The 19,698-nt window shown below is 36.4% G+C and overlaps 2 protein-coding genes across 2 annotated transcripts in view; both read right to left on the bottom strand.

Moving 5' to 3' along the window:
* The window catches only part of LOC148946583 (RNA helicase Mov10l1-like), a 64,577-nt gene extending 62,553 nt beyond the window's left edge, over positions 1–2,024 (bottom strand). The window contains exon 1 of the mRNA XM_089097466.1: positions 1,927–2,024. The gene's annotated coding sequence lies outside the window, so the exon portion shown is untranslated. The remainder of the gene's footprint in view (positions 1–1,926) is intronic.
* A 4,864-nt stretch (positions 2,025–6,888) lies between these two features.
* Positions 6,889–13,289, bottom strand: LOC148946582 (heme-binding protein 2-like). The gene is made up of 2 exons (XM_089097472.1): positions 13,260–13,289; positions 6,889–7,572 (listed from the first exon to the last, which is right to left on the bottom strand). Exons 1-2 carry the CDS (start codon positions 13,287–13,289, stop codon positions 7,000–7,002), a joined length of 603 nt encoding a protein of 200 aa, XP_088953598.1. The 3' UTR covers positions 6,889–6,999.
* Positions 13,290–19,698: the final 6,409 nt, after the last annotated feature.

Genomic DNA, 19,698 nt, shown 5'->3' with positions numbered 1-19,698 from the left:
AGCATAAAAAAGCATAAAAAGAGCATTAAAGAGCATAATTTACTTAATTAACTCAAATTTACGTTAATTAAAATTACTCCTTATGAAAATTTATAATATAAACCTACGTTGCACCCCGTATTTTTTTTATATAATCAAACTATTTTGCCCCCCCCCCCAAAAAAAAAATCCTTCATCCGCACCTGCCCACATTGAATAACAAGGATAATCACTTTTCTCAATAAGTCCAATCTGAATTATTATCTTCTCTGAAAATCAAATTTAAATAAAAAATTTCTTATATTAATAAACCTTTTACAATTTAATGTTTTGTTTGCCATCATGAATCATGAATTTGCCAAAACATGAATTAGCAGGTTCTGCCTATAGGCCTAGCAACAAGCAGACGAAAACCCGACAAAAGCGATAACAGGAAATCAATGAACGGAACAAAGCAATATTGCGTAATAACTATATACATGAGCGATTCCTATCTGTCCGTCAATAGGAAGATTTGACACTTCTTAGTAAATTTAAAAATAGGAAGCAATGTACAATTGAAACTATTTGAATTAGTAACCTACTTGTTCAGAAAAGAAGCAGGATTTTAACTGTAAAAAAATTAAGTTTCTAGGTGGTATAATACAGTAATTAGAGTAGTTTAAATGTCAAAAAGTTTTTAAAATGATTAATGCATAGCAGGTGATCGGGAATTGGAGAATTCTGTACGAGAATAGGCTGATGATTCATTCCTATCAAAGATTCTGTCCGGGAATAGGCAAGTGGCCGACTACTGGGTGTCTTGCCTAAAGTTAATATACCACTTGATGCCTTTTTTTATGCTCTTTAGAAATATAATAATCATTTTTGTTGGAAATGAATTTTAGCCCCCACCCCTAGGCCTATATATACCCATTCAGGGTATATATTTGGGTCAATATCTACCAAATCATATTATTGAGTTATTACTATATTTAATACACAATTTTATGCCTTTTTTTTATGCTTATTAAGATTATATTAATAACTTCTATTGTAAATTGATTTCTGTCCCCCCCCCTATCTAGGTCCAGTCTGGGGTTTGGTATGTTTAGTCGCGATAGGGGGGGGCTGTAATTAGTTTCCGATAGAAATGCTTATTATATTCCTAATCAGCATAAAAAAGGCAGGGCAATATATACCAAATAATATTATTGATTTAGGCCTAGGAAAAAATTGAATACACCATTTGATGCCTTTTTTTAGACTGATTACGAATATAATAAGAATCTAAATCGGAACTTAATTTCAGCCCCCCCCCCCCTTATATATCCCCATTTAGGGTTGGGTTCGGTATAGCCTATATAGGGGGGGGGCTGAAATTCATCTCCGTTAGAAATGCTAATTATATTTGGAATCAGCATAAAAAAAAGGCATCAAAGGGTGTATTCAGTATTTTCCTAACTCAATAATATGATTTGGTATATATTGACCAAAAGGCATTGAATGGTGTATTCACTTTATTCCTAACTCAATAATATGATTTGGTAGATATTGACCTATATTTGTACATTAGGGGGGTGGGGGGAAAGTTTAAACTTACCTCTCATGTACATCAGAAATAAAATTACCCCCATCCCCCAAATGTGCAAATATATACCCTGAATTGGTATATTTCGGGGTGGGGGTTAAAATTCATTTCCAACAAAAATGATTATTATATTTGTAAAGAGCATAAAAAAAAGGCATCAAGTGGTAGGGTATATTCACTTTAGTCATAACTCAATAATATGATTTGGTAAATATTTACCTAAAACTTAGTTAAATTAGGCTATTGAAATGTGTTTCAAAGCCTAGAGTAAAAGAAAAGCATGTATTTTGAAAGTGTTGATGGGAAATTAAATGCTACTCTGTTCTTATTAGCATATTTTCCTTGTTTCCAGAATAGCCCAATGAGCAGAGCAGTACCTTTAAAACTATCTAGCTCCGTCCCTTTCCGTCAAAAGGGTACGGATCTGAATAAGTGTTACAAAACTAAAACTTTCCAAGACACATCTAAACCCCAAACAAACCGAAAGGTCTCATGTTGCAATTTTAAAATTAACTACGAGATACTAACGTAGAACTTGCTTCTTTTCCTTAAGATTTTGAACCCAAATTCCGTCATTTAGTGGATTTGGCTTACAGGCCAATGGTGTTTGGATCTTCAGTTAAAGCTAACCCTGGTGGAGCTGTAGTTGACTCCAATTTATTAAGCTTTCATCCTCATGTTGTTACAATCAACTGCTCTCAGAGCTCTGGAACTACTTACCTTAGAGCTCTGGAGCTACTTTGACTGACTTCTTGCAACCTCAATAGCAAGGCAGAGCTTTCTTGTTATACTTGAACAGTGCATCGTTTGGTGGAGGGGGGAGTCTCCCCCCTATAATTTGGATAATAAATTATTATATAGCCTATGTACCTTGACTCTCCGGATGTGGGTCCCTTTTGCCTATCCCCCTCAAAAAAAATGCTGAAGCTACACCCCAGTACTGGAAGGATGTTTGAATTCTTATAAATGGTTCAATATTAGCCACAATGGTTCACGGTCCAAGATTTATTTTTATTTTTTGGGCAATAATCACATTACAGCTGCATACTCACTGCATACTACAGCTGCTATAGCTGCTCACTGAGCCATTATTGGCAGAAATGCTAATGAATATGTGTAGTCTGAAGACTAGGACTTGAATTGCTTTGTATTTATCAAACCACTCGCAGTTGAAGCATCCAGACAATTTCTGATTTTAGTTTTATCTTAGAAAATTTGAAATATTGCCTCGTTGAACTTGCATTGGAGTAGTGTAGTACGCAAAAATAAAGTTCAACCTGCATAGTGTTCAAAATATGGGTTTGCCCTTTGGATTTTCGATCTGAAGTATACCTTTCCACAGTGGTAGCGCGTCCACCAGGCAAACTAGGTGGCCGCCAAGGGCAGCAACCTGGGGAGGGTGGCAAAAATATAAAAATTAGAAAAAAATAAATTCAGAATAAAACTTTATGAATATTAGCTAGATTTAAGTTTTACAGGTCAACTTACTGATTCATTCTGTATGAGAGACGTGAGTGACAGACGACACTCGACAGTGTCGGTTGTGCACTGAGGAAGGTGAAAAGACGGGGCTCGGTACTGGGCTATGTGTGGAGATTGATAAGCCGGGAGGGGTGCGGCCATCGCCACGTACTCTCAGAGCAGCTGAGTGACCTTGAAGGCTACGAAATTCTTTGCTTTGGTTCAAGAAATTTATGTTTATTTTTCTGCTTCAACATAATGATGGAATACACTTAAAAAATATGTAACTAACTTGACGCTCAAGCGCCTTAGTGAAACCACATGAAACAGTTGAATAGATGCTCTCGTCCCTCTTCGATATCAACTGGGTGATGTTCATAGCGCTTTAATGGACATTTGTGAAGATCACACTTTAAATGGGTCAACAGGTAACAACTCACGAGTACAAGCATTAGGTCTGGCAAAAAACATTGAAGAATAGAATCTTGTTGTAAGTGTAGTTTTATGGCAAAATATACTTTTTGAAATCAACGTAACAAGTAAGCAGTTACAATCCAAACAATTTGATTTGGCTGCTGTCAAAGATCAACTAAGCAAAACTAAATTGTACTTACAAAGGTTACGTTGCGACGATGGCTTTGGAAGTACCTAGTTGACGCCAGAGGAGGGGCATATGAGCTAAACATTCAACCAACATTTGAAACAGAAATCCTGCCAACTCGGTTGAAAAAGAAGAAAAAAACAGTTTGATTACGAACCTTTGGTATCCCTTCAAGAACACTTCAAATTTAATTTCCATTTTGCAAGTCTCGATATTGCAATTTCTTCTCTGGATTAAATATTTCAACAGTTAGACGGGATTTCTTCTATATTCGGATTTCTCTACAACATATCCAAGGTAAACGCCGCAACAAAAAAGTTCCTGATAAACGATTGTATGAATTTACAACATTTCCTCTCAAACAATGAAGCTAAAGATATTGAAGGCCACGAACTTTTCAATGAAGTTCAAGCCATTGCTACGAGAGTACTCAAGAACGTAAATACCGAAAATGTCCTTAACTTCGTCATAAGCAATAGTTTTAAGGATTGTGCCCCAAATTTGTCCGTGGCCTTACAGATTTTGCTGACTCTGCCTCTGTCTGTTGCTAGTGGTGAGCGTAGTTTTTCAAAATTAAAATTAATTAAAACTTATATTTGATCCACTATGACGCAAGAAAGGCTTCAAGGATTAACCACTCTATTAGTTGAACGAGACTTGGCAAAAGACATCGACTTGGACGAACTGGTGGCTTCTTTTACAAAGATGAAATTAAGAAAATTTAAATTATGAACTGTAGACCTTCTTTCTGTTAACTTTTAACTTTTCCCTATAATCTATGTAAACTTTTAAAAATTGAAGTTATCTCTTCTGCAAAATTATCTGCTTTCTTTGATAAGTTCCTATGATGTACTTAATGAAATAAACACTGACACTAAGGGTATCGCGATATAATTATCTATCATAATTATGGTTGTACTAGCAGCCACACAGGTTAGATTTTCCTTCTTAATTATTCTTTATATTGTTTGTATTTGTATATGTAATTTGTGTGTGTGTGTGTAAATTAATGTAACAGTCTCGTTAAGTGCAAAAAAAGCATAAGAAGGGTTGATTTTGGGTAAGGGTTCAATTGAGGTGGAAAATTGAAAAAAAATCTAATTGTGGGGGGGGGAAGGGCAAAAAAATATCGTGCCTAGGGTGACAGGATAGGTTGCGCCGGCCCTGCCTTTATAAAATACTGAGAATTCAGCACTTTAACTTAAAGAAAATTTTCTTTTTTAACTACAAGTATATTCTAACATGGCCTACCATTGATTTATTAGTTGGTTATCGAACATTTCGCTTCAATCCAGCTAATTTCCAGAACTAAACAAACTAAACCGTATAGATAAAAGGGTCAATGTAAACCTCGACCATATCATTCGAGGGAATGTCTTGGGTTTACATACCATTAAGTCCAGAATTTTCTTCCAATGGTTGAACCTTCTTCTTATTCTCTTTAGACACATACAACGCTTTGAAAGCCCTCGTCCCCCGAAGATAGTTTTTGAAGGCCGAGTACATAGTTTTCGACCTAGAGGCCATCCCCCAAAAAGATGGAAGGACAAATTCTTGTCACTTAAGTTTCGACACCTTCTCCGCCTGACAGAAGATAGAAGTTAATACAGGAGATATATCAATAGACTGGTGAAAGAAGAGGCCCCAAAACGGCCTTCAAGGAAACAGAATTTTAGACAAAAAAGGGCCCAAATTAGTTGAGAAATATTCTTTTTATTCTGTTTGGTTTAAAGAAGAGAGCTTTTAAAAAAATTTGTATTTTTTTGCTGCTTAAGATACTTTCCCATAGAAAGGAACTTGAAGGGTAATCCCGTAACCAGCTCACCTACCTTGACCTTTGTAAAAAGAAATCTCATTAAAACCTCTCATAATCCGCTGTAAATTTAGTTTTAAAAAGGCTTTTTATCACTGTCCAGTTGTTAGCTAACCATGTTAGCATACAGTTTTTGTTCGGATGACGGACATTCAATTGTTAGCCAGGAAAATTTGTTAGCTAACAAATTGTAGAAACGCAATAATTGGGCTGAAAATTCAAAAATCACAACTTGGAAATAAAACTTGGTAATTTCAGTGATTAATTATTAATTGTAGGGCCAAAGAGACCTCAAAGCAGCAAAAAAAGAAAGAGGTAAATACACTGATAAAAATCGGAATAGCTGAAAAAAAATGTGTCCAATCTATGGGATACAGTTTTATCTCCAACTTCTCCAAAAGTTTTGTCAAGAAGTAAAAGCAATCTTGACATATTCCAGCGATGTAATAAGCCTTGAAAATGGTCATCCTGCTTAGCTGCGTTATTCAAATTTTGAATATTGCGCTTCAAATTCTCCGATAATATTCCCTAACAACGACTTGATTTGTTGAGAAAATTCTCTAGCAATGCTAGTTAATAGTTTTTGTTTCGACGGTAGAAACTTAATTATGGGGTAAATTATTTGGTAATTAATTTTGTTTGGACGTCAAAAAACTATAACCTGTAGCGGCTAGCGTCTAAAAAAATTAAGGGATTGAGTCTAGTTTTCCCAGAACTTAGTAAAGTGTTGGGTTAAAAAAGCTGTTGATATAAATTGACGCTAGGATTTAATTTAAACATTATATATTAAACTAATACTGGAGACCTTTTAAACTTATTAAATCCTATTGTTTATTGACCATTCACTTTTAAAAGAAAACAATAAGGTTTGACACATAATTAAATATGCCAGAGAAAGAAAAAAAAATAAGTGGACTGTGAAATCGATTTCTTTTTGAAGTCCTACTAAGCGTAATCTCTCGATTTACCCTCATTTTTAAACCTTTTGCATAAAAATTGAATGCGTTCCCACCATTGTCTGCTTCTTACCCCAATGTGAAATTTACAAAAAGCAAAATTGAAAGCACGGCCGGAAAGACAAAAATATCTTTGAGTCTCGTTTCTTTTTCATCATTCGACGCTATTTTGGAAAGAAGTATCACTATTCTTAAACAGTTAGCTGATTCGCAGTTATAATTAAGGGAAATATATTAGAAAACCACCAATTCCAGCAAAATGACATTAGGAAACCAATACAGGTCAGATTTCTGGTGTACGGCAAGTACCACATGTTGAGGATCAGAATACCGCAAGGGTGGACCGGAAGATGTTAGAAAAAATGGATCATTCTTAGGCTAAAAAATATGATTTCCTTGCGTTTGCTTAAATTTGTAATAGATGTTGCTTGCCATCCATAAGGAAAAGTCGCATGGCAATCGGGTAAGTTCATATTACTTTCTATCTTTCCATATAAGGCCATTTGTCAAAGCACATTTTTTTATTCGTATGCTAAGAAAGCTACAAAACTTTGTTATAATACAATAACTTGTATTATGCAAAACTTCAAAATAAACTAAAAGGAATAATAATAAACATTCAGCCAGTTTGCCATGGCTTACTTACAATCCATATTTCAGCTTTTCTTGGTCCAAACTGAATAGGAAGACCATAGTTAGCAACATAAAATTTATCTGTAGCTTTTGCAGTCAGTCCCACTCGATCTAAATTTCTGCGGAAACGGGCCAGGTGATCCATCATATCTTCCCTTCGAACAATCCCAGTAACTGTTAAACTTTTCACGAAAACATCCATTCCTGGACGACGTTCAATAAAGACTTGAGAATTATTTGGCCTTGGTGGTTCATCTTCAGCAAATGGGAATGATAACTTAGTAACCTTTCCAGATGACCCGTTTGAAGCAAGTGTATGAGTCATTGGAAAAGACATATCGACTTCCTCTCGTTCAGCATTGTTGCCACTTATGTAATCTCGTAGGCGCATAGCCATTACTATTCGTGCGAAATCACCTTGATCCAATCTTCCGTAGGTGGAAACCCAATTAGACGGAGAGTAGCGACGCAGCTCGATGCCTCTTGGGAACTTTTTGATTACATTATATGAAAGAATTCCTCTCTGGGATGAGGCCAGCAAGATGCTTTGGAAAGATATCTGAAAATGAGATGCTTTATTGCTACAATACCTCGATTTAACCTTATAAGCAGACCAATGTCCAATTATGATCCTTATTTCAACAGGATATAGCATATCCATCGTCCAATTAAAATTTGTCTGTGCAGGACTTCTCCTCAAAGAGACTAATTACATAATGTAGTCCCCTTGGATGGAGAGGCTTATAAAAGTATAATGCTAAATTTTAATGTTTGCATTTTTAATGCTATATTTTAATGTTTGTATTTTACATAGTCAAATCTATTTGGTTTTGTAAACTTTGATGGAATTTTAACATTATTTGTAAAATTCATACTTACCATTAGTGTGTTTTGATTTAGGACAGTCATAAAGTCATTTAAAACCTTAATGATACTTGAACACTCGTAAAAAAATAGGGTCCAACATTCCTGTAATTAGGAAGTTTGAAGGTAGGGGAGGTGAGGGAGGGTGGCCCAGAACCCAAGACCCAATTTTATACCCTAAAGTTATTTTGGCCAAATCTTTGACCAGTCCTGGTATAAATGAGTCATACGATGCCCCTAAAAACCAACTTTCATTAAGAAAAAATAATGCTTGAAACATTTACTTATTCCCTTTTGATTTAAAATAGTCGTCTGATCATTTAAACAAATCTCGAAATGACGCCTGAACAATTACGAGTTGATAAAAACGCAAAATGTCTACATGTACAAAATAAGAGGGGGATGATAAGGATACTTACAACCTGATATTATAGATCATATTTAATCCCTGAACGATCATGAGTCGACCTATGTACAATATCTCTATGCTCATGAAGGTGGATGAGGCGGAGGTAGATGAGAGATGAAGGCTAGATGAAGGTAGATGAAGGCTATGTTCAGGCGGAGGTAGATGAGGGATGAAGGCTAGATGAAAGTAGATGAAGGCTATGTTCAGGCGGAGGTAGATGAGGGATGAAGGCTAGATGAAGGTAGATGAAGGCTATGTTCAGGCGGAGGTAGATGAGGGATGAAGGCTAGATGAAGGTAGATGAAAGCTATGTTCAGGCGGAGGTAGATGAGGGATTCGTATCAAGCGCCAAGCTTTGGGTCTTACACAACACATCTTTAGGCTCCACAATAATAAAACCCCTTAAAAAATCCCTCGATGACGACGTGTCAAGATTAAAGAGAGGCGCCACAAGTTTATCGTTATAAAGTGGGAAGAGGAAGCAGAGTCCTAAAGGCCCTTCTATAGATACTTCTAGATGCTTATAGATTCTTCTAGATACTCCAATACAGCAGACCAAAAAATCGTTGGATTCTTTGTCCAGGACAATTTACTAAATACTACTCGTGACATACATACTAATACATATGCCCCCTCCCAGCTCCTCCTATTGGGTACGGTGAAGCAGCTTAGGCCTGTGATCCTGCTTTGGACCCTCTGATTTTACTGCCTAAAATGCAACCAATAAAAAATGAGAAGAAAGAGGTGCATCACGTCTAAGCTTACAAAAATAGACAGAGAGGAGTATTAGATCCCTTCAGCCCTCCGATTACATAAAACAAAAAATAATTGGGTTCTTCGTTCTAGGCAATTGATCAAACACCATTTTTGAAGCATATATTTTGTCCGAATTTGATTTAGAAAAAGCAAAAGATCATTACAGACCTTTCCAAAATGATCCCTGATTAATTCTGACGGTGGAGTGGTGCAAAATCTGCATATTTAAGAAGTTAGGGGGAGAGAACTCGGTCCCAAGGGTTGTGCAAATACACATACAAAACCTGGGTACGGTTCTGATTTGAACAAGGTATAATATTTTAACATAAGTCTTACAATGAATTAATTGCATACACTGGGAACCCTTAACCAGAGAGCTGGAGGTAAGTACGAGACCAAGACTATAGTTTTGGCCCCACATTTGTAATTATTATCTTCAAAACACTTAAATACAAACTTAAGTGGCAACCAAACATTATGTTTAAAATATGCACGTACTGCGTTTTGATTAGGGACAGTCCTCTGGCTAATTAAGACTACTGCCTAATGATCCCTGAGCAATTAAGTATCGAAACAGGTTCTACATGGCTTAAATTTACAAAGTTAAGAGTAGGAAGGGAGTAGTGCGAGCTCAAGGCCCAGGAATGAAGTTAGGCAGACTAATACTAAAATTGTAGAGTTTTCTGGGGAGACTAAGACCGTGGAATATAACATTTTCTCATTCCTGCTCTTAGTTTTGTCCGTTCCATTTTGGACCTTCTGGGGCACAATTTTTAGGACCCAACAAGCATGTCACATCAATATTGTTTTGTATTTTCGCGACACAGTCTTCTAACCCTCCTCTATTTTTGGCCCAGGTCTTGTCAATAGATAGTTTTAAGGGTGTTACTAATTTGTTGCTGTGACGTTTAACGACACAGCAAGTAATACAAAGGGGCTGGACTTCTTCTAAAATAAGCATTTTCAGTGGAGTGAATTGCGATAGAAACAAAATTTAATGAAAAAGGACTGACATCTAAAAAACAACTTCACTTTATAAAGTAAAAAAATTGAACATGCAACGAAAAACTCAAAAAAGGAATAAAGTAAAAAAAGGAACCAAAAAAGCAGTACCATAGAAAATTTAAAATATATTTTATTTTAAAGATAATTTTAAAGATAAATTAAAAAATCAAAACAAAACACGAAATTTATAATTAGCAGAAAAAAAGGAAATTAGAATGTAAATAAAATGAGCAGGTTATATTTTTCTGTAATGTAAAGAACAAATATTTCCACGTAACAATAGTAAAATGTGATGGGGAGATGAAGGCTAGTATGTGATATGTTTGACTATTATGTTATTATCTAAGAGGAGAATAATTTTCAGGGACCGAATTTTTCATGGGGGGGGGCTTTAAAGTAGGCTATATAGTTGCAAATACTGGTGCTTTATTCTATTCTTAAGATTTTTTTAGCTTAAAGCCCGTTCAGACGCATAGGGAAACTGATGGGTACGCAAGGAAAAACGTTTAAATAATAGGGGCAAGATTTTTCCAAAAAGCACAGATAGCATGTATGTTTGCACGTTTTCAATGCAAAAAATAAAGCATTTTATCAGACTCCATATTCTCCTTTCTCTTGTCCGTTTATATAAAGCATGACTCATGTCGTGCAAAAATTAGTGGTTCTGAGCAATCAAACAGTTCGTCGTCGAACTGTCAGTAAGGAGCGATCCGGCTCAATAGTAATCGAATCTCTAAAAAACGGGATTTTAATACAAATAGATACATCAAAAGAATCAGATTTTAATACTGATTTCCAATATACGAGCTTCATCAAGTTTAGTCTTACCCATCAAAAGTTACGCGCCTGAGAAAATTTGGCTGATTTTCAAAAAAGGGGGGAAAACCCCTAAAAGATACAGAACCTTAATAAAAATCACACCATCAGATTCAGCGTATCAGAGAACCCTACTGTAGAAGTTTCAAGCTCCTATCTGAAAAAATGGGGAATTTTGTATTTTTTACCAGAAGAAAGATCACGGATGCGTGTTCATTTGTTTTTTTTTCCCAGGGGTGATCGTACCGACCCAGTTGTCCTAGAATATCGCGAGAGGGCTCACTGGAACGGAATTTAAAAGTTCTAGTGCCCTTTTTAAGTGACCAAAAAAATGGAGGCCAACTAGGCCCCCTCCCACGCTCATTTTTTCCAAAAGTCACCCGATCAAAATTTTGAGATAGCCATTTTGTTCAGCATGGTCGAAAATATGATAACTATGTCTTTTAGGATGACTTAATTCCCCAAAGTCCCCGGGGGAGTGCTGCAAGTTATGAACTTTACCCAATGTTAACATATAGTCTTGGTTATTGGGAAGTATACAGACGTTTTCAGGGTGGATTTTTTCTGGTATTGGGGGGGGGGGATATGTCGGGAGTTATGTGGAAGGATCTTCACACGGAGGAAGTTTTCATGTGGGAAGGCACATTGCTATGAAGGGGGTGCCGGTTTCCCAGCATTATTTAAAAAAAGATCAGAAATTAAATAAAAAAAGGTTTCAACTGAAAGTAAGGAGCAACATCAAAACTTAAAACGAACATAAAATATTATGTATATGATTGGGTTCGCCCCCTAGTCAATACCTCGCTCTTTAAGCCAAAGATTTTTTATCACTTTCATAAAAGCTATTTATTCTTATTAACGGCCTGTGTGATTAAGGGGTCATTTTTAAAGAATTGAAACAACATTCCAACTTTAGCGTAAAGAGCGAGGTATTGACTAGGGGGCGAACCCCCTGATATACGTATTAAAAATTTATGAATATAGAAGTTCGTTACGTAAGTTAATTCGTAATTTACATATATTTATTACTAAGAAAAACGTTCGTAAATAAAATTAATCAACGTTTGAGATAGTCATTTAACCCAATAAAAGTAAAATTAATATGCAAATTTGCTGTTGATTATTCATGTACGGTGAGCCAAAATCAAAACCTGCATTAATTCAAAAACGTTCAAAAATTAAATAAAAAAAACAAGTTTTTTTAACTGAAAGTAAGGACCGGCGTTAAAACTTAAAACGAACAGAAATTATTCTGTATATGAAAGGGGCTGTCCCCTCTTCAACCCCTCACTTTTACGGTAAAATTTGACCTTCCCACAATTCTATTTGTTAAACAATAAAAAACATTAGCGTAAAGAGCGAGGCGTTGAGGAGGGGATAGTCCCTTTCATGTACGAAATAATTTCTGTTCGTTTTAAGTTTTAACATTGCTCCTTACTTTCAGTTAAAAAACTTGTTTTTTTTATTTATTATCCACCAAACCTCGAACTTTCGCGCGCTTAACAACTGATATGCTTTTCACTTTCAAAAATGCTTGCTCCTCTTTCTCGACGACACACACAAAAAAAAACAACAAAAACGATCGGTACGATAGGGAAACTAGAAAAATTACTAGCCCCAAAACCGATCGATACGAAGGGAAAACCCGATCGGTTTTTGAGAATTTCCCCATGCGTCTGAACGGGCTATTAGCTATAATGAGGGCGTATGAATATGGGACTTTATCTTATGGATATTTTAGCTGATGAATATATATATATATATATATATATATATATATATACGCACTCCTAAACCAATAAACTGTATGTTATAAATTTTTAACGTACACTGTAGTTAAGGCAGTAAGAAACACGGGCTCATCAGTTTTCTAGATCTGAGATACCGGCTGAGGGAAACGCGGGCCATCATAAAGCCAAAGAAGCAGGCCATTTGCCTGGCAAAGAGTCCATATACATACGCAAATGTGTACATAGCGAACATCTTGGACCTTTCGAGATAACTGCCAAAAGCCGTTTGATAAGTTGTTCTCAGAGGGAGGATCTGCCGGTAAGTGTTTTTCCAATCAAACTTTATTTCTCCTGATCTACATCGTCAGATGGCAGATACGATCTTTAGGTGTGGCAGCGACGGTATATACGCGCTGTGCCCTTGCGGAAGTGGTTCTTGTACCTCCGGGTATTTGGAAGCGAAAGTAAAAAACCAAAAAAAAAACTAATACAGCCAATGTTTCTATTTAGGTTTTTATGACTAACTTTTATGATTTTGCTGAGTAACACGACATGACGTTGATTGTTTCATATCCGATAGACGAATTTTGGTTTCTTCCCTAAGCAATTTTTCATGGTTTTTGATCAGCATTAAAAAAATATATAAAAAAGAAGAAATAATCTTACCAATAACAAAGCAATATATTTCATTCTCATTTCTTAATGAAGACTGGCGCTAAAAAATTAAAGAAGACAAATATATAATAATACGAAGGAGAGATAAGCAGGATGTAAAATCAAAACTGCATGCAGTATGGAGAGGATTATCCTACTCTCAAAAAAAAAATTAATTTGACCATTAATTCATATTTATAGTATTCAAACACGCGAATATTCCAAGCGATTGACGCATTCATCAGAATAGGGAATTCCACTTTGTTTCACTAGATTTAAAAGAGTAATGAACTAGAAATTAATTGCAGATTTTGTTTCATTTGTTTTAGGTGAGAAGCGCATCTTAAATTCCATTTCAGAAAATGTCAACTTATTTTAAGGAAGAGGGTAAAGGTATGACAAAGAGTACATATTGCGGTCCCCATGGGAATACGCCGTATGTGACATAGGCAGCGCAATTGCGTTGCCTAAGTAAAGAGCGATGTGGGCACAATGTATTACATATTTTTTTTCTGACCATGGCACTTCGTATAGAAGGAGTTGTCGTAGAGAATTCAAAAAGAGCTCATTCGATTGGAAATTGAAAGTTCTAGTGTCCCTTTTAAGGGCAGTCAAAAGTGATTGGAGGGCAAACAGCGCCATCACTTCTCCAAACACATCGCATCAAAATTTTGAGACCATAATCTTGGTCTTAATTTTGAAACACTTTGTCCCCCATGATTGAAATGTCCAGTAATTATGTCTTTGGGAATGGTCCCACCCCCTAGACCCCTCAGGGAAATGAGTATAAATTCTACTAGTTGCCCATCATTAACATACAAAGATTTTATAGAAGGAGTGGTCGTACAAACTTCTGAGGGGGCTCATTCGATTAGAAATAAGAAGTTCTAGTGCCCTTTTCAAGAAACAAAAGTGGAAGATATGCACATCTAAAATTCCGCTTTAACTTATTCCAGGGGAGAATGCAAAAGTACGACCAAGAGTTCATATTGCAGTCCCCACTAGAATACGGCATATGTGACAACTCTAGAGATTATGAATAAAGGGACTACCAATTGTACGTATATTGAAAAAAAGGAAGGTTGTTAAGAATATGTCAGCCGAATCTCGTTATTTTAGAATCTGAAATGTTTCTATATGTCTTGTATCACTTAAACCGTCAAATGTCTAATTTTTATACCAAGATTTATAAGGATGTACGTCGGTTTAACAGCTTTTTGGTCGACAACCCAAATTCGAGACGACCTAAAAGTGTATTTACCTTTTCCTTAACCATAATAATTAGTGGATGTTAAGGTCCCCTTGTGTATGCTTCATGTGGCCATTTCAAAGACAGTCAATTAACGGCGATTATGGTAGAAAAAACCATTGAAAAAATTTGAGTCCGGACTTGGATACAAAACAGGCATAATAACTCAGTTGAAAAAAGGAAAAAAAAAATCTTACACAAAGCTTGAATTACCAAACGCACTAGAAGGTAACAAATTTTATTTTTGTCTATCAGAGGCAACGCTGTAGCGTTGCCTATAGTAAAGGTCATACGGCTCCAATGTTTTATTATTATTATTAAATAAATAAAAAAAATTTTTAACTGAAAGTAAGGAGCGACAATAAAACTTAAAACGAACAGAAATTATTCTGTATATGAAAGGGGCTGCCCCCTCCTCAACGCCCCGCTCTTTACGCTAAAGTTTGACTCTGTCTTACAACTTTATTTTTTAAAACAATATAAAACTTTAGCGTAAAGAGCGAGGCGTTGAGGAGGGGGCAGCCCCTTTCATATACGGAATAATTTCTGTTCGTTTTAAGTTTTAATGTTGCTCCTTACTTTCAGTTAAGGAAACTTGTTTTTTGTATTGAATTTCTGATCGTTTTTTAGTTAATGCAGCTTTTATTTTGGCTCACCGTCATTGAATAATTAAAACAAAATTTGCATATTGATTTTACTTTTCTTGTGCTAAATGGCTTTCCAATAAACCAAAACCAATACTATATGTAAACAATGGGCAAAGTGCATAAATTACAGCCCTTCCCCTGGGAACTGTGGGGGATTAAGTCATCCTAAAAGACTATTTATTAGATTTCCGACTATGCTGAACAAAATGGCTATCTCAAAATTTTAATTGGGTGACGCGTAAGTTTGGATGGGTAAGACTAAACTTCATGAAACTTATATATTTGAAATCACCATAAAAATTTCATTCTTTTGATGTATCCATTGGTATCAAAATTCCGTTTTTTAGAGGTTCGGTTACTATTGAGCCGGGTTGCTCCTTACTTACAGTTCGTTACCATACAAAGTGTTTGATTCATTATTATTTTTTTCCCAGAGGCACTCATATGGAAGGGGTCGTCGTAGAAACTTCAAAGGGGGCTCATTCGATTGGAAATCGAGAGTTCTAATGCCCTATTTAATAGTCGAAAGTGATTGGAGGGCAACTAGCCCCCCCCCCCGCCCATTATTCCCCCAAACACATCAGATCAAAATTTTGAGGTATCCATTTTGTTCAGCGTAGTTTTATTTCCAGATAGAAAATATATTTTTGAGGAGGACACTCCCCCAGAACCCTCAGGGCAAGAGTCTTAAGTTATGCCCTGGGGACATATAAGGTTTTATAGAAGGCGTTGTCGTAGGAGCTTCAAAATAGGCTCATTCGATTGGAAGTTCAAAGGGCAACTTGCCCCCTCCCACCCACCATTTCCCCAAACACATCCAATCAAAATTTTGAAATAGCCATTATGTTCAGCGTAGTTAATTTCCAGATAGAAAATATTTTTTTGAGAAGGACATTCCCCCACAACCCTCAGGGCAAAGGTTGTAAGTTAAGCCCTGGGGACATATACAGTTTTTATAGAAGGCGTTGTCGTAGAAACTTCAAAACAGGCTCATTCGATTGGAAATTCAAAGGGCTAGTGCCCTTTTTAATGGTCAAAAGTGATTGGAGGGCAACTAGCCCCCCCCCACGTCAATAATTCCGCCTAACACATCCAATCAAAATTTTGAGATAACCATTTTGTTAAGCGTAGTTGATTTCCAGATAGAAAATATGTTTTTGAGGAGGACACTCCCCACAACCCTCAAGGCAAGGGTTTTAAGGTATACCCTGGGGGCATATAAGGTTTTTATAGACGGCTTTATCGCGGAAACTTCAAAAAAGGCTCATTCGATTGGAAATTTAAAGGGCTAGTGCCTTTTTTAATAGTCGAAAGTGATCTGAGGGCAACTAACCCCCCCCTCTCATGCCCACATTTTACCCAAACACATCCAATCAAAATGTTGAGACAACCATTTTATTAAACGTAGTTTTAAGTTCTGGAAATCAGGTCTTTGAGGATGACAACTCCCCAGCAGCCCTCGGGGCAAGGGTTGTAAGTTATGCCCTGGGGGCATATAAAGTTTTGTATAGACAATGTTGTCATAGAAGCTTCAGAAAGGGCTCATTCGATTGGAAATTGAAAGGGATAGTTGCCTTTTTAATAGTCGAAAGTAATTCTAAGGCAACTGACACCCCTTCCACGCCCACCATTTCCTCAAACACACCCAACCAAAATTTGTATATAGCCATTTTGTTTAACGTAGTTGAATGTTCTACAAATTACATCTTTTAGTAGGATACTTCCCCACAGTCTTCAGGGCAAATGTTAAAAGCTATATCCTGTGGGCGGACACGATTTTAAAGGCAGGGATGTTTGTATTAAATTCAGAGGACTATTTTCCCTGGACGTTGATGTTTCTACTTCACTTTTTAAGCATGAAGGTGTCTCGGAAATCCCCAAGCTTCCTCCCCCCCCCAAAACCCTTTTTTTCCAAATGCATTCAATAAAAGTTTTAAGATAGCTATTTTATTAAAAATAGTTCAAAGATCATATAACAAAAATTCTGGTGTTGACACAACCCCCCAGGACCCGGGAGCAGGCGTTGTAATTTATGCTCCCAGGGCATATATGGGTCTTATGGAAGGGATGCTCGTATAAACTTCAAAGAGGGATCGCTTGTTTGTAAGCTGAAAGTGATAGTTACCTCGTAAGGAGTCAAACGAGGTAGGAGGACACTTAGCCCCCCCCCCCTCCATGCTCTTTTTTCCTTAACTCATCCGATAAGAACTTTGATATAGCTATCTTATTAAAAATATTTCAATGACCACATTACGAAAACTCATGGGTCAACACAGCCCCCCAGAATACGAGGACAGGCGTTGCACGTTATGCCCTGGAGGAATTCACATTTCTTATTGAAAGGAAACTTTTAAGAAATTGAAGAAAGTCGAGTTTGAAGGAAAATGGAACGATATGGATAAGTTTTTTAGTGTCAATAGAGTTAAGAGGGCAAATAGCCCCCCCCCTACGCTCCGTGTTCCCCAAATGCATCACATAAAAATTTTGAGATAGGCATTAAGTTAAAACATTTTCAAAAGTCAGATAACCAAAACTCAGGTGGTGTCACAAACCCCCAGGGCCCGTGGGCAGGCGTTGTAAGTTATTCCCTGGGGCATATATTGTTCGTCTGAAAGGGAAGCTCGTATAAACGTCAGAGAGGGCTCATTTGATTCAATATTGAGAGTTCGAGCTCACTTTTTAATAGTCAAGAGATCCGAGGGCAGCTAGCCCCCAACCCATCTGAAGAAAATTTTGAGATAGACATCTTGTTAAAAATAGTTTCAACAAGATAGTAACAAGATAGACATCTTGTTACAAACGTCGGATGAGAAAAAATCCGGTGTCAATAGAACCCCCCCAGGGCACAGGAGAATGCGCTCTAAGTTATGCCCTAAGGGCATGTATGGTACTTTTGAAAGGGATGCTCGTATAAACTTCATAGAGGGCTCATTTGATTGGCAATTGAAAGTTATAGTTCATTTATTAAGAGTCAAGAGAGTTAAACTAGCCACCCCCCCCGTTTTTCCCCAAACCCGTCCTCTACAAATTTTGAGACAGCCAGGTTTTAGGAAATTTTTCAAAAATTACATAACAAAAACGCCCCCCAGAGCCCGGGGGATAGGCGTTATAAGTGTTGTCCTGGGGGCGTATATGGTTCTTATGAAAGGGATGCTCGTATAAACTTCAGAGGGAGCTCGTTAGATTGGAAATCGAGAGTTCTAGTACCCTTTTTAAGAGTCAAAAGTGAGCAGAGGTCAACTGGCCCCCAAAGCCCTTTTTCCCCAAATACATCTGATGAAACATTTGAGGTAGCCATTTTGTTAAAATAGTTGAAAGATCATATAACAAAAACACCTTTACGTATGGTCATTTCGTTAAAATAGTTCAAAGGTCAGATAAGAAAAACTTCTGTGTCCACGCAACCCCTCCTCCCAGGGCCGGGGCAGGCGTTGTAAGTATTGCTCTGGGGGCAAATATGGTTCTTATGGAAGGTATGCTCGTATACACTTCAGAGAGGGTTCATTTGAATGGAAATTAAAAGTTGTAGTTCATTTTCTCAGAGTGAAAAACGATCAGAGGGCAACTAGCCCCTCCCGCCCTCCACGCCTTTGGGCGTATCGTATGGATAAACCCATCCGATAAAAATTTCAGGTGACTATTTTGTTAAAAATAGTTCAAACATCAGATATTAAAACTCCAGGGTCGACACAACCCCCCAGGGCCCAGGGATAGGCGTTGTAAGTTATACTCTGGGAATATATATGGTTCTTATAGAAGGGATACTCGTATAAACTTCAGAGAGGGCTCATTTGACTGAAAAGAGAAAGTTCTAGTTCACTTTTAAACAGTCAAAAGAGGCCGAAGCTTAATCTAGTCCCCCCATGCCCTTTTTCCCCAAACCCATCCGATAAAAATTTTGAGATAGCAATTTTGTTAAAAATAGTTCAAACACAAGATAATAAAAACTCCCGAGATTGACACAAACCCATTTTTTCACTTTGATGTAGTTTTGATACTTTGATGAATATTTGATTATTTTTTTAAGGTTTGATTTTGAAATAAGGAATTTTTTAAAACTTGAAATTTTTTGCAATCAAAAACGAACAAAAATTAATTAAAAAAAAAATTTCCGAAAAATAAGTTTTTCAAAGAAAATTAAAGGACATTTTAAACTTAAGCTCAGCAGATAAAAATACCTTTTAAATTTCAAAACCAACACGACCAGAAATTACTATTAAAGAATAAATGAAACCCAAAACCACCATAAATTAAATAAACAATCATAGCAAAAACATACATCAAGTAATAATATAAATGAACAAATAGATCTTAAAGCGAGTAATGCTTAGATTGAGTATGAATATCAAGCTTAAAACGTAAAAAAATATTTTCCTATTGAAGTATAAATGAAACTTAAAAAGAACAGAAATTAAAAAAACAATCAATGCAAACCAACATACAATAGATATTAATGTAAATTAATAAATAAATCTTAAAACGAGTGAAACTTAAATTGAATATGCAAATCAAGCTTGAAAGGAACAAAAATCATTCTAAGAAAGATTTATGGTGG

This window comes from Artemia sp. Qi Xiang Cuo, chromosome 11 (genome assembly GCF_049724085.1).
Source record: "Artemia sp. Qi Xiang Cuo chromosome 11, ASM4972408v1, whole genome shotgun sequence".
Classification (NCBI taxonomy): Eukaryota; Metazoa; Arthropoda; class Branchiopoda; order Anostraca; family Artemiidae; genus Artemia; species Artemia sp. Qi Xiang Cuo.
The sequence above is the reverse complement of the archived record's forward strand: the minus strand, read 5'-3'. Positions and strand labels throughout refer to the sequence as shown.

Bases quoted from the DNA above. Each gene is read 5' to 3' on its own strand.
- LOC148946582 (XM_089097472.1), bottom strand. From the start codon at position 13,289: ATGAGAATGAAATATATTGCTTTGTTATTG. The intron at 7,573-13,259 runs GTAAGATTATTT...TCTCATTTTCAG, and splicing joins AATATATTGCTTTGTTATTG to ATATCTTTCCAAAGCATCTT.